This window comes from Palaemon carinicauda, chromosome 18 (genome assembly GCF_036898095.1).
Source record: "Palaemon carinicauda isolate YSFRI2023 chromosome 18, ASM3689809v2, whole genome shotgun sequence".
NCBI classification, from domain to species: Eukaryota; Metazoa; Arthropoda; class Malacostraca; order Decapoda; family Palaemonidae; genus Palaemon; species Palaemon carinicauda.
Window position 1 is genome coordinate 72462776 of NC_090742.1, and position 14736 is coordinate 72477511.

The 14736-nt window shown below is 35.2% G+C and overlaps 1 protein-coding gene across 1 annotated transcript in view; it reads right to left on the minus strand.

Annotated features, from left to right (window-relative positions):
* Positions 1-260: 260 nt before the first annotated feature.
* The window catches only part of LOC137657361 (uncharacterized), a 33238-nt gene continuing 18762 nt past the window's right edge, over positions 261-14736 (minus strand). Inside the window, exons 4-10 of the mRNA XM_068391698.1 lie at positions 14426-14579; positions 12412-13708; positions 10684-10844; positions 10056-10157; positions 5909-6025; positions 2705-2961; positions 261-533 (exon numbers count right to left, since the gene is read on the minus strand). Of these exons, the coding sequence (XP_068247799.1) occupies positions 431-533; positions 2705-2961; positions 5909-6025; positions 10056-10157; positions 10684-10844; positions 12412-13708; positions 14426-14579 (2191 nt within the window). The 3' untranslated portion in view covers positions 261-430. The remainder of the gene's footprint in view (positions 534-2704; positions 2962-5908; positions 6026-10055; positions 10158-10683; positions 10845-12411; positions 13709-14425; positions 14580-14736) is intronic.

Sequence of the window (14736 nt, forward strand, 5' to 3'; positions counted from 1 at the left end):
ATACACGTAGTAGTCTTATTCTTAGCGTAGATGAACTCTTATATAATTGATGATGATAATGGTATATATATATATATATATATATATATGTGTGTGTGTGTGTGTGTGTGTGTGTATCATCAACAGTTATATAAAGCATTCCATCCACGCTAAGAGTAAGACTACAACTGAAATAACTAACTAAACAATGTAAGTTTAACTTTAGCTTGAGGGTAGAGAAAGTTGTTTAAATTAATGACTTGTAATTACCATCCGTACTTCCATAAGGAGAGACAAATGTGTTATCATAGAGATAAACACAATTAACTTTTGGCTCCCTACTAGGATAAATACAGCATACATTAAGCTCCAAAAACAGCCTCTTAGCCATTACCAGATGATTTGTAACAGGTTATGCAGTCCTTGATTTCATTCGTTTCCGATTCCCTTTTCATACACCGATAATGGAGATCCAAAACACGGTATTGAAGATGAAGAAGATGAAAGGAAAGACGAAGATTCGGATAGTTTTCATTACCCATGTTCCCGTCAGCCTGAAAAAATGGAAGAATGGAAGAAATAGTACAGAATAAATTTCAAAACTCAGACATCAGACGAATAAGGAATTACAAAGAAAGAGTTTGAAATGTTTGCAAGAACAGAAAACTTAATCTGAGTAGAGAATTTAGCATTATGAGAACGAAAGGTCAATTCATAAATTATCATATATGAGAATAAATGGCTGAAAACGATATTTGTTAATTTTCCAGGGTATTCAAACTCTAATGTTTCACGTTTCAATGAAATTATGAAGCTAAAACAGAAATTTTCCGCACGCAATCTAAATGTGCTTGACACTTTGCGTATATTCATATGCATAAAACACTCAGAAACACACAAAATATGAGAGAGAGAGAGAGAGAGAGAGAGAGAGAGAGAGAGAGAGAGAGAGAGAGAGAGAGAGAGAGAGAGAGATTGCTCGACAATAGTGGGACCTCATCTTAGACGTCTTGTTTACATTTACACCACCGACTGTTCATTGTAAATATTGGTTTAGGGGTCAAGCTACGGTAATATTCCACTTTTCAAGAAAAAGAAAGCTTAGCCAAATATTGGATTTTCTTTTGACCATTTTGAAACTTACATGGGACGTTAATTTGTGGCTTTACAGTTACAAGACACTTGACCTTTTAACAACTCCGTTAAGGAGGATATATTTTTGAGTCTGTTTATTTATTTATTTGTTTGAGTGTCTGTGGACAGGATTACGTCAAAACTACTCTACGGATTTTGACGAAATTTTCACCCAAGATAGATCTTAGGTTATGGACGACTCCATTAAATTTTAGAGATGATCAGGATCCGGATTCTAGATCCCGTTCTGCATTTTTAACAATTTTAAAGATTACGTCAAAACAAATTAACGGATTTTTGGAGAAATTTCCACCACAGATAGATCTTAGGCCATGGACAACTCAGTTAAATTTTGGAGATGATCCGGTACCGGATCCGGATTAGCATCTTTTCACAATTCTAATGTTTACGTCAAAACACATTGACACATTGGATTTTCACCAAATTTTAACAAGGGATAGACGTTATGCATCGGAAGAAACCATGAAATTTTGGAGGAGATACGGATTAAGATCATGATTCTTTACAGCATTGCACTTTAATCCATCTCCTGTAGAGTCAGTACATGAAAAGTGGGAGGCGATGTCCGTAGACTTTAATCAAAGGTTGACAATATACATTGGCGGAGGTCTGAAATTGCTCTTGTTAGTTATATTTTCTCTGATGTAAATAATCTGATTTGCGCTAAGAAAACATAATTATTAGGTTTAGATTGCAGTATTTTTGCTGCATGTTATGAAATACGTATTATCAATCAGAATATATGATTTCCCTGGTAAAATGTTCTTATTACTTCACGAAAACAGAAAATGGCGAGAAAGAGGGGTTGTTGTGATATGCAATTAGTAGAGAAGATAAAAAACTATATTGATGGATAAAATAGGAAGAAGTGGCTTGCTGTTTCTGATAAATTTTCCAAGCTTAAATATCAACGTATGTGTTAATTAATCTTGATAATTGGATATAATTTGACACATTAAAGACTGTCTCAATAATATTTTCTATTAACAACTACCTTAGTTTTATAAAATATTCCTCTCTCGTTATATGAAACATCAAAATTTCCAGGTGCTATTCTGAACATTCCTCATTGAACGACCGGACTTCGTAAAAACTCCTCCTTACCTTAAACAATAATTGATTAAGAGTCTTTGGATATTGCTATGCCCAATTGTTAATTGGTCCGTTGGTAGATCTGTTATTATCTAAGGGGAAACACATGTAAACGCCTGTAATCTTGTTCTCCTTAGAAAGACTAATGAGCTTTTTGCCTTCTGTGTGTTTAAATTACATAATACGAGAGAGAAACTAGTTACCGAGTATAATCTTCAAGAAATTACCTGGATATAATTGATTTTTTTTTTAATTCCCTGACTTTTCTTAGCTGCGGGAATGTATATACGTTGCCTAAAGAATGAATTCAACCAGTCACCTGTCAATGTAATTTAAAATGGAGACTGGTGAACCATGAGGTAACCATATATAGTACAATAAGGCTAACCATGTGCGACAGTAAACATCAACATAAAAAGAGATCATCAAAATCAAGTCGTAAATACTGCCTTCGATATAAAAAAAATTAAGAATTTACCATGCTTCCCGGAATAAGGGTGGTTCCCCAACAGGCGAGACTCTCATCACTGACTTGACTGCACTGGAGCTATCCCCGTTCTCTGGAAGATGTTCGACTGCGATGTGGACGATGATCACGCTGAAGATCAGGAAGATGCAGAAGAAGAACCATATATCAATCATCTTAATATATGCTGTGTCAGGAAGACCACTGGAGACTTGATTGAACAGTGTGTACAAAACCAGCAATGTTGTTAGAGTCATAATAGCTCGGACCTGTTTCGAGGAAGAAAAGCAAATTGGCAAAGGCTGGATATAAAAGGTGACATGAATAGCCTAAGGTGAGACTTTATCCAACTGGCAATAAAACTAAAAGGAGAGAGATGTAAATGGATTCTTAAACATAGTTTATAAATGACGTCCCCATAAAAAAGGGTGAGCGAAAACCAGCTGGGTTTTGTAAACAGATTGTCTAATATTGTACATGAACATAACTAGCAGTAACAATAACATTATTCTATAACAACATGATAAATATATGACAGAATGTTCGTATGATATTCACGGCAATAGACACACCAGTGTCCTTAGCATAAAAATCATACAAGTAGAATTTGAGGTTTAATGGGCGAGAGCAGAATAGACATCTAATTTACATATTTGAGATTATACTACAAGCTTAACACGCATTCTACTTTATTTAATTATGTTGAACATTTGAAATATTCAGAAGGGTGGATTATATATATATATATATATATATATATATATATATATATATATATATATATATATATATATATATATATTATTGTTGTTGACCCAAATATGCAACTTGAAGACAGTCAAACTAATTCATAAACCTGAGCAAGTTTACACCTCATTACAGCCTTGAACTGCCTTAATTTCTGTAAATCGTCCTGAATGATCATCGTTCTTTAGTTGTTTACGAAATCGAATTTCAAAACATATCCTTTTTTTTAAGTTATAACTGACAAATCATATTTGTCCTAAGCTTGTCATAGTATATTAATAATTAATTCTGAATTATCGAAACACGGCTAGGATATCCGATTGGATTTACAGGCGGACTTCATCATTATGCTGGCATTGTCCTCTCTGTATGAGTATTGAGTACTGAATCTTCCCTTTCTGAATATTTCAAATGCTCAAAATAATTAAATAAAATAGAATGAGTGTTAAGCTCGTAGTATAATCTCAAATATGTAAATGAGATGTCTATTCTGTCGTTGTTCATTGAACCTCAAATTCTTCTTGTATGATTTTTCAGCTAAGGACTCTGGTGCGTCTATTGCCGTGAATATATCAATAAATATGTGTATATATATATATATATATATATATATATATATATATATATATATATATGTGTATATATATATAAATATATATATATATATATATATATATATATATATATTACTGAAACAAATATGGAACTTGAAGGTAGTAAAACTAATAAATATACACAAATATACACAGTATATACAGTATCTATGACCAAATGAGGCCATGAGAGCATGGAAGAAATGCAATCTTGTGCATCGAGATGTCTTAGCTGCTCGTGTAATTAGGCACACTCTGTTAATCAGTATAGCCTATCTGTTTGTTTCTCCTGAGTTCTAGCAGACTGGCTGGGAGAAATATGTTGACATATTACACAACAGGTCAGCAATGCTCAAGTCTCAGCTTTAACCATCTGATGGCCTAAAAGCCAACCAAATCAGATGCATAACCAACGTAGGGTGTGTTTCACCGTACTTGACAGATGACCAATTTAAACTTCCAAGATCACATACGCGGCGCTTGAAAAGAAGACTCAACCTCTAAAGAATAGTAGTTGGCTAGTTGTTGGGACTTCATAGCCTAGAGTTGAAAGGATATGTCTTCGCTCGTAGTTAGAGGGCATGGGAGGCACTAACACCTTTGGCTAAAGTCACTACTATTAGAACTTTGTCTGTGATTTTATTTAATACTAATTCTCCACTCCCGTGGTTGCAATTAACGGTGGAAATATTTCAAAGTATCATATAATCGCAAGTGTAAAGAAACCACGAGATACTTATAATTATGCCAAACTCCTTTGCTGCTGTGATAATTAAACCTGGAATTTGGCCTTAAATTAAATCTTCACTCACCTTCAACATTTTACACATTCTATTTTATTCATCGGCCAGAAAATAGCTACACTATCCAAATAAGAATGTCTTACATGTATACTTTACGTCTAGGGGTGACGAAATATTTGGTGGTAGCAGTAGGATAGAAGGTCAAACGTAACGGATTCACCATTCGAATGAAATAAAAAGAACAGTGAAAATAAAAATGTCAACAAGCAGTGACACAGAAAGGGAACATGTCGGCATTCTTAAGAAGAAAGAAGCATAACTTGAAGAGTAATAAAATCAGTTAGCCAGCCTGGCTTAGCTTGGGCCCTTGTACGGAAAAAAGAAACTGTCACAGAGGGCTCCTGAGAGAAATTTTACTCAACTTTGGGCTGGGCGATAAAGGTCCCCTAAGTCTCATTTAACCACATACTGATGTTGTGAAAGGATTTTAGTTACACTTGCCTAATCCCAAACACTGGAGGTTTAATTCTGAATCCACGCTTGGTTACCCACCTAAGGGACTTACAGCTCCTGGTGTGGTTATCAGACAATATTTCCTCATGCTTCTTCACCATCAGCAGCTTTCTTTTACGTCATGTTTGATGCTAATGTCTGTCTATCTTAGGGATGATGCTTTGTCATTGGTACACCATCCCGAAGCAGTCTTCCCAAAGTCAGCTACGTTGGGGACTTGTTAATTTCAGAAAGGGGTGTTTTGAGATACTACAGGATGGCTATAGATACCCTGTTGCTGTCACGACTACCTACACCACCGGTAATCTCCATAATGACCTGTTTTGATGTCTTGACAGCAGCTTCTGCTCTAGCATTTGCTTGTGAATATTCCTTTACTACGGTGACAACAGCTCACTAAACTGGGATCTCCAAGTGGCTGATCCCTTGACCAGCTTCTTTTTTAAACAATAGTATATATATATATATATATATATATATATATATATATATATATATATATATATAGAAAGAGAGAGAGAGAGAGAGAGAGAGAGAGAGAGAGAGAGAGAGAGAGAGAGAGAGAGAGAGAGAGAGAGTTTCTTACACTATCCAAACAAAACTTTATGGCAGAAACTTACTTGGAACGCTGGCAGTTTGATGAAAAGGGTGACATAACCAATACCAATAAGCAAAATCGTTGGTAAGAAGATGGTGAGCACAAGCAAACTCCATCTACGTTCAAGCTGGAATTTAACCTGTGGAAGGATATCTCATAAAATAAAGTAAACAAAAATTCATGGAGAAGAAATTTTCATGAACGCATTAAACAATGGAATATACAAGCTCTTATTGGTCAGAACATAACATCAAGTTTGGATATGTCTTAGCTTCTATTCTCAAAACAGCAATAAAACACAAATAGCCAATAAACAATAAAAGTTCTATGCAGGAAAAAGTAGCGCAATCGATAACATAGAATAAGGATGCACCTCTTCTTATTCTAAATCGAGAAAAAAGTATCTAGCTAGAAGTCTACTGTGAAAAACGAATTAAATTATGTAATGCCTCATTACAGTATCTATCTGAGAAGTGGTATCTAATCTTAATAAAAAAAAATCAATAAGCGTCATGTTATTCACTTCACTTATTCAGTTACAACCAGATTGATAATGATGAATCCACCAGTTATGCATTAGATCTCGCAATGAATCTGAATGTTTGAATACATATCAAGACAGAAATTTCAAATTATGGTTTAGCTAATAATCTTTAAAATGTTCTACGGCAAGATAAAATAAAATAATATTATAAGGAGTTAAACTCCAGCTAGAAATTGACCTAACGCGATTTAAATAGACCTGAAAACATTTGACATGGAGGCCTTTAATGACCTTGGGAGTTGAACTCTAGGTCAGCAATTAGCCCAACGCAATTTGAGTAGATCGGAAAACAGTTGACTGACATGGGGGCCTTTATTGACATTGGGAGTTGAACTCTAGACCAGTAATTGACCCAACGCAATTAGGGTAGACCGGAAAACATTTGACATGGGGGTCATTAATGACCTTGGTAGTTCAACTCTCGACCAGCAATTGATCCAACAATTTGGGTAGACCTGAAAACATTTGACAAGGGGCCTTTAATCACCTTGGGTGTTGAACTCTAGGCCAGCAATTGACCCAAAACAATTTGAGTAGACCTGAAATCATTTGACATGGGGGCGTTTAACATTGGGAGTTAAACTATAGGCCAGAAATTGACCCAACGCAATTTGGGTAGACCTGAAAACATTTGACATGGGGGCCTTTGACGACCCAAATTGGGAGTTAAACTCTAGGTGTTGAACTCTAAGCCGGCAATTGACCCAACACAATTTGGGTAGACCTAAAATCATTTGACATGGGGGCCTTTAATGACCTTGGGAGTTAACCTATAGGCCAGAAATTGACCCAACGCAATTTGGGTAGACCTGAAAAGATTTGACATGGGGCCTTTAATGATCTTGGGAGTTAAACTTTAGGCCAGAAATTGACCCAACGGAGTTTGGGTAGACCTGAAAACATTTGACATGGGGGCCTTTAATGATCTTGGGAGTTAAACTTAGGCTAGAAATTGACACAATGCAATTTGGGTAGACCTGAAAACATTTGACATGGGGGCCTTTAATGACCTTGGGAGTTAAACTTTAGGCCAGAAATTGACCCAACGCAGTTTGGGTAGACCTGAAAACATTTGACATGGAATCCACCATCTTCTGAAAAAGGATCCACCACACGAGATTACCTATGATAAGTCCTTGACCGTGGCAGGTCAATGGCCTTCAAGCTATTATAGGTCGTGCTCTCGTGCTTCAACATAAAAGCGCCAGAACAAAATTGAGTAAATAAGTACTTATACCTTTTTCAAATCTTGAGTCTTTTGTCCTCTACAGAAACAGCAAAAAATGTACCATCTTTCTAAGCTAATGGCTTAATACAAAGTCTTGAAATTGTTACTTATAATCACTGACAGAGGATAACCAAGGTTTCTTTGGTAGTGTCGTCTGAGATGTATAATGTTAGCTAAGAAAAAATATAGAATCAACAAAGCACACTCGAATCAAGTCTACTTACGTCATAAGAGAGCCTCTATCTATCGATCCAAAATGTTGTATAGAGTATCTAAAGAAATTCTTAAGTTTTAAGAAGGCATAATCTTCATTTAGACTTTCTATAGAGCTATTGATTAAATGTGATTGAAAATTTACTTCAATCGTGTACAGAGTTTTGTAATATCTCATGATTTGACACAAGACTGAATTCCGTTATACAAATTTACATTCATATCTCTCAAATCTTAATCGCCAGTCACGAGGAGATTAGAAATGCGAGCAAGTGAAGAAGTAGAACATGGCTTAATCCCCTTCCCAAATCCAAGGATGTGAATCTCTACCACTTCTTCAATTCTTCTTTCTCTGACTGAGCAGAATTAATCATTGGCTGTTAATTCATTGATCGACATTTCCAAATCTCTAAGGGGAGGTTACTGTTACTGTATTATTGATTATTCATCGAATATTTCCTCGGACTGTCTAAAATGGGAGAAAATGTACAAAATGTCAGTAAAACACAGAGAAGCAAGTCGGTGAATACTTTACTTTCGAACAGATCTAAAAAGTTTTCAATAATTAGTCCTATGCACTCTTCATGTCAAGCAAAAGTCTCTTAATTATAATTACAGTGAAAATAAGCAATATTGTCAAATTGCATAGGGTAGCCAGCTCGAGATATTTTGAGCTCACTCTGCCTACATAAACACGCACACACACGCACAGTATGAAAGAGACAATGGCTTTACATAAAAAAAAACACATCCAAGAATCATTATCAAAAACCCTATCAAAAGCAAAATATTCACAAACCTGTTTCTTTGTGGTCCGGCAATGCTTTAATGATCATGTCCAGTTTTCTCTTGCTTCACAAAATTCGCTAAGAACTTGAATGAACACTCAATAATGCTGCTTCCAATGTTACAAGCACGAATTATTCTGAAGGGATGACTTATCATTGACAGGTTGGTGGGGGGGGGGGATGGGAGTGGAGGAACACAAGAGTGAGATAAGGAAGAGAATGAGATGATCCTTCGCTTTTGTTAATGGTAAATATGTTACAAGCAAGAATTATTCTAAAGGGATGACTTATCATTGACAGGTTGGGGGAGGTGGGGGGGGGGGGGGGGGGGGGGCTGGGAGTGGAGGAACACGAGAGGTGAGATAAGGAAGAGCATGAGATGATCCTTCACTTTTGTTAATGGTAAATATACAATGTGTATTCAAGTAAATTGTTCATTATTTAAGAAGCCAGGAGTTAATCTAGTTAAGATATACTGTCAACATGCCAAGAGGTTGACAGCCAAACCACTAACTAGTAATGACGTGAAAAATGGATGGCGGAAGTAATAGAGCAAAAAAGTCAGGTTCAATTACTTTAAAACATAAACATCGGTTTAGAGAATAAGTAAAATTAATCTTAGTTTCTTAATACTGTTTTCAGGTGGCCAGGATGAGAAATTATAAATATCTCTCAGTGAAAAATTTGACATTAAATACTGGATAAAGATTACTATTATTAGGATAATAGAATCATTAAATGGAAAATTTGTCAAGTATCTACTAGCTTATTAATACTAAAATTATAAGATTTTTTTTTTTTTAGTTCAGGGTGGGAACGACCTGATTAAAATCTGCAATTCACCCAAGATGCATCATCCATTTTCAGTAGTAATTTTTGTAATGAAATTACAGAAAACATTCAAGGAGTGGAACCCTCTGTCAACGCCATGTGAAGTTATTCTTTTAAAATCACACAACTGTTTCCAAGTCAGTGATATAAGTAATTATAGTTAGTTCAAAGAGGTATATACGTAGAACAACTAAAGCGCCGGGTCAAAATACAATGAGTCATCTTTTGAACAACATTTCAAGCAAGTTTATCTAAAATGAAATCATACCACAATCAATCAAGGAGAGAGGCAATGGTGAATACAGATCATAAACCCAGATTCGTTGGTTGGGGAACCAGGGGAAGTAACTGAATCCTACCATGAGTTATTGCAGGAATTATGAGGAGCTTCCCTGTCCATTCCTAAAACGTTATATATAGCTTTCTAAAAATTGAAAGCTATAATGAAACTATAAATAAAAGAGATTTCATAGTAATTGTGTTTTCCCCGTAGAATTTAGTTCAATGTGACTCATGCACTACCAAATTACCTAGGGAGAGAATGTACATCTAATTTAAGTCATACCTCCATAACAGCATAGCCGACGCTTTCACTGAGGTCTACCACGATGTTTTGTACAGTATATTTGGGAAGGTTGATGAGCCCCGAGTACCTCACAGTTGCATTCTGTCAAAAAAAGAATAATTTTAGATTATCAACTCTGATGGTGTTTTGGTTTTATCCTAATCATAAAAAAGCGGTCATACGATGCAGCTTATCAAATTTCATATGGCTAAGTAGAAATGTAAACAATACACGTTCTTAAAGACAACATATTATGGAACTGACATAAGAAATTAACTTTTTAGATAAGAGTAGTGGAATCTTCTAAGCATATCTTACGCATAGTCTTAGCGATAGATTGTTCCAAATATGAATCATGTAATTATTTACAGAATTACTGTTTAATCTGATATGTAATGGATAAGCTGTGTGTAAAAAAGACAAACATAATATATATAGCATATTTTGATAAAATTACTGAGACATAGGAACAACCGGATTTGGGTAGGATTTACTATGGAAGCCAGAACGTCGAGTTAGATATGTGTACGTTAATTTTGGATGGAGTGTAACATTACAACTTTAGTGCTATCCCCAAATTGCGAAAAGGGGAGGGGGTTGTAGAAAAAGAACCTTATATCATATTTACAGAAAAGGTGATGACGGAAGTATCAGCTGAGTCGAGTTTGATGAGCACAGAGCATATTTGTGTATCGAATGGGTATTTGAAGAGACCAAAATTGCAAGAAAAACTACCAGAGTAAAAGTTCTTCTGGACCAAACTAACGTTCTGTGGCTGGTAGACGGTGTCTGTGGGCAAAAATGACTCATTTCAGAATAGATAATATGATGAATCCGGATATGATTTATACACACACACACGCACACACACACACACACACACACACATATATATATATATATATATATATATATATATATATATATATAGATATATATATATATATATATATATATATATATATATATGTCTATATATACAGTATATATATATATATATATATATATATATATATATATATATATATATATGTTTGTGTGTGTGTGCGCGTATATGAATATATATAATGATGTATGTGAGATAGCATTTCAACGCTTATCTTGAAAGTGAAAACAGTTTTGAAGCAAATGTAAAGAACTTTAATATTATGGTATCAACAATACACCTGGCAGATGAAAAAAATATACGTAGCAACGAAATATTAAAACATGCATGGAAGGATGTATGCTGGTTCATCAACTTTAGTACCCTATTGTATTACGAATGACCTTCAGTGACGGGTTCTGTTTACGTAACTTTCATAATGATAATCAAATCTGCAAGAGTTTTAAAAGGATGAAATGCTCACTTTTGGCAACTGAGCAATAAGAAAGTGAAAACATTAATATTTTCATTTGCAATTGCATAAAAAACACAGCAAACTTCATATTTTTAAATCTTTATCAAAATGCAGCACAGTAGTTCCATATCGTTTTAAAGGGAAAAGTGCATAATTCAAAGGTTTAATCTAATTAACAGCAGTCCATCGTTTCTGATGATGGCCTTCATTTACAAAAACTATAAATTTCATGCAAGAAATCTTGAATATCAAGATGGTGGTCACTGATAGAAATTTTAGGAGGTCCCTTTTACCTTTACATTTTTATGACCTGGTAATTTGAGATCAGGAACAAAGATTACACATGAAATGAGGTGTATTCATTGTCCTTGGTTTGATAGCCAAGTAGCTACAAACTAGCCTGTATAAATTCGCATCTTCGATATTCAACCTACATTAACTGACGGAGATCTATCATGCTTTTCCGGACACGGATATCTATGGTCACCGAGCTAACACCAGACTCATATCACCCAACGCCTTCAAGGTTAATGTGCAAGAGTATGCTCACAGCACCTCATGGGTTTATGTAGAAGAATGTCAATAACATGACAGAATGTTCTATCAGCTGAATTCTAAAAGTACCAAATCTGTACCATCCGGTGATCTCAAGGCTGAATGTTAAAAATTTGTTATTTGTTACTTTTAGAGTTCAACTGATAAACCATTTTACCATGTTATCAGCATTCTTGTATATTAGCCCATGAGGTGTTGTGAACATACTTTTGCACAATAACCTTGAAGACACTGTGTTATATGAGTCTAACCTCAGCATATTTTGAGAAAAATATTTCATGAATAAGTTTTCTGTATCTTGTAACTACATTATTTTACATTTATATGTTAAAAGGTAAAGAAAGACTTTCTAATAAATAAAAAACAAAATTCTCTATCACTGTCCTTTGATATAATAATTCAATTTAACTAATGTTTCTCTTATTCTATTTTGAAATATACTTTTCGAATGGTTAACTCACCCATTTTGACATCATTAAAAAGTGGTGGATCAGGATCGCCTGTCTTCCTGGCATAAACTCCAGATTTCAGTGATTTCAGTAAACCATCATTCACATTGAGAAAATCTACTTCTGGCGTCCATATGGACTCTACTTCACTTTCCGAAAGTTTATTCTTAGCTTCTTCATCTTTTATATTCTTGAATTTTAGGTTACGGTCGGTCCACGCCAGATGAACTTCGTACTCCATGTAGAAGGCTAACTGAATGTCATCGATCTTGGAGAATCGAACTAAATGAACGTGTGGGAAAATATACAGCTTGTCCTTGAAAGTCTGTCCCGGGGGAGGTCGGTGACTGGCATATCTGCCTGTAAAAGCCACGATTCCGCAGTTGCTTTCATCACTTCCGTCTCTGCAGTCTTCCCTCAAATTGCATCTTACATCCCTGGGCACACAAGATCCATCAGAACACATATACTGATCCGTTGTGCAAGAAGACAAACCAAGTTCCATTGTTTCTCCAGGAGCGAATGAGCAATAAGTTTCTTCAACTTCCCATATCGTTCTACCAATGGGATAGTCTTCTGGCTGATGTAGATGAGCAGTTGCTATAGTCATATTAGTCATGGTATCCTTAAAAAGCCAACCAGTACCTCCAGTAGAGTATATAGCCATTCCATAATAGCCTCTGAAATATGGACGATTATTTACATAGCCATCTATAATGAATCGTATCTGATGTTCTACAGGCCTGCAAAGTCCCCTTACAAAGACAAAATCGTGAGCTGCTCTGCCGCAGGGAAAGCAATGCCTTGCTGCACATTCCAGGTCACCCCAAAATGGCATATCGTTTCTTAATACAAGGCAGTTATCATTAGCACCACTGTTCGGCTCACCAGGACCCCAAGCACTGTAGGTAATAGGTTTTCCAGTTTTGACATTGTTCCAGGTACCTTCTGTCTCTTCGTCAGTGGCACCAAGGAGTAAGCGTCTATAGCTTTTACTGTCACATGCGTTTTTAAACTGGAAGCTGTCCTCATACAATTTGATGTTCATATCAGTATTGGGAGGAATGTAAACCGATGTATTTACAAGATTGCAAAATACTAAAGCTTCAGTTAAATACCTTTCCATGGGTATAATAACAAATGCAGAATCATCAGTGCAAAGCTTTCTAACAGGTATAACCGTTTTCTCAACTCCAGGTGTATCAAATTCATCGACGTCCGTCGACAAGACATTTCCTCTGAGGTTTACGGCACAAGACGCTATGTCTCTGATGGTGCCATTGTTAAGAGCGTAGTTCCAGATATTCATCTGTAAGAAAAACAAATGTCACTATAATTAATGCATTCTTACACCAGGATGTTTATTATCCACATCACATAGAATTCAAAGAAGGTCAAACAGTGACCATTCATCAGATATAAACTTTGATTATAAACTGTTTTAAAATAAGAAAATTATAACGATGAAGCCTTATGATTTAGCTGAAAATGAAGATAACCGATGATAAAAAACAATGTAAAAGAAAGTTGAATTTTAAATCCATCTTTTATATTACCTTGAAAACCAAATCTTAAATCCATTGAAATTATAAAAAATGAAGATAACTTTATTTGTAAACACACAAATACATATGATTTTCTAATATGATTTTCTAATATATTTTCTAGTATATTTCACCCACGGTTTGTATTTAATGTCCAATCTGAATTTATAAATTTGCTTATTTTCGGAGAACACACAATTTATTCATCTATTTGAGGTAATTCGGCATATTGTCCAATTTATCTTAAATAACCAATTACAAGAATTATTTTAAATGTTAAAAGTATATACATTTTCAATAATAAACAGCTATATGCAAGCTATACTGTGTACTATCTCTCAGTTGAGATATATCAGAGAATTATATCAAACTGTTTAAAGATTATATTTGCGCTCTCTCTCTCTCTCTCTCTCTCTCTCTCTCTCTCTCTCTCTCTCTCTCTCTCTCTCTCTCTCTCTCTCTACCACAGACTTGATAAATACCTGAGATACATATCCGCTGATGGTTTGTGTTGGATCAGTGCCACCATTAAAACGGTCCTGTTCTTGACCTATATAAAGACTGCCATTGAGCGGAATGATTCCATTTGTCCCACCCAACTTCCCTTCTGATATGAGTTCGCCGTCGAAATACAGTCTGCAAGGAAGAAAATAAAGCAGAAAATTAGTAATAGCAGCTTCAGAGTAAGTAGCATCAAGATAATATAAAAAATGAAAAAAATATTATTCCTTCTCTGAAGTGATATGAGAATTCGCTTAATAAATGTTATCAGATGAAGTCCCTGATAGTTCGG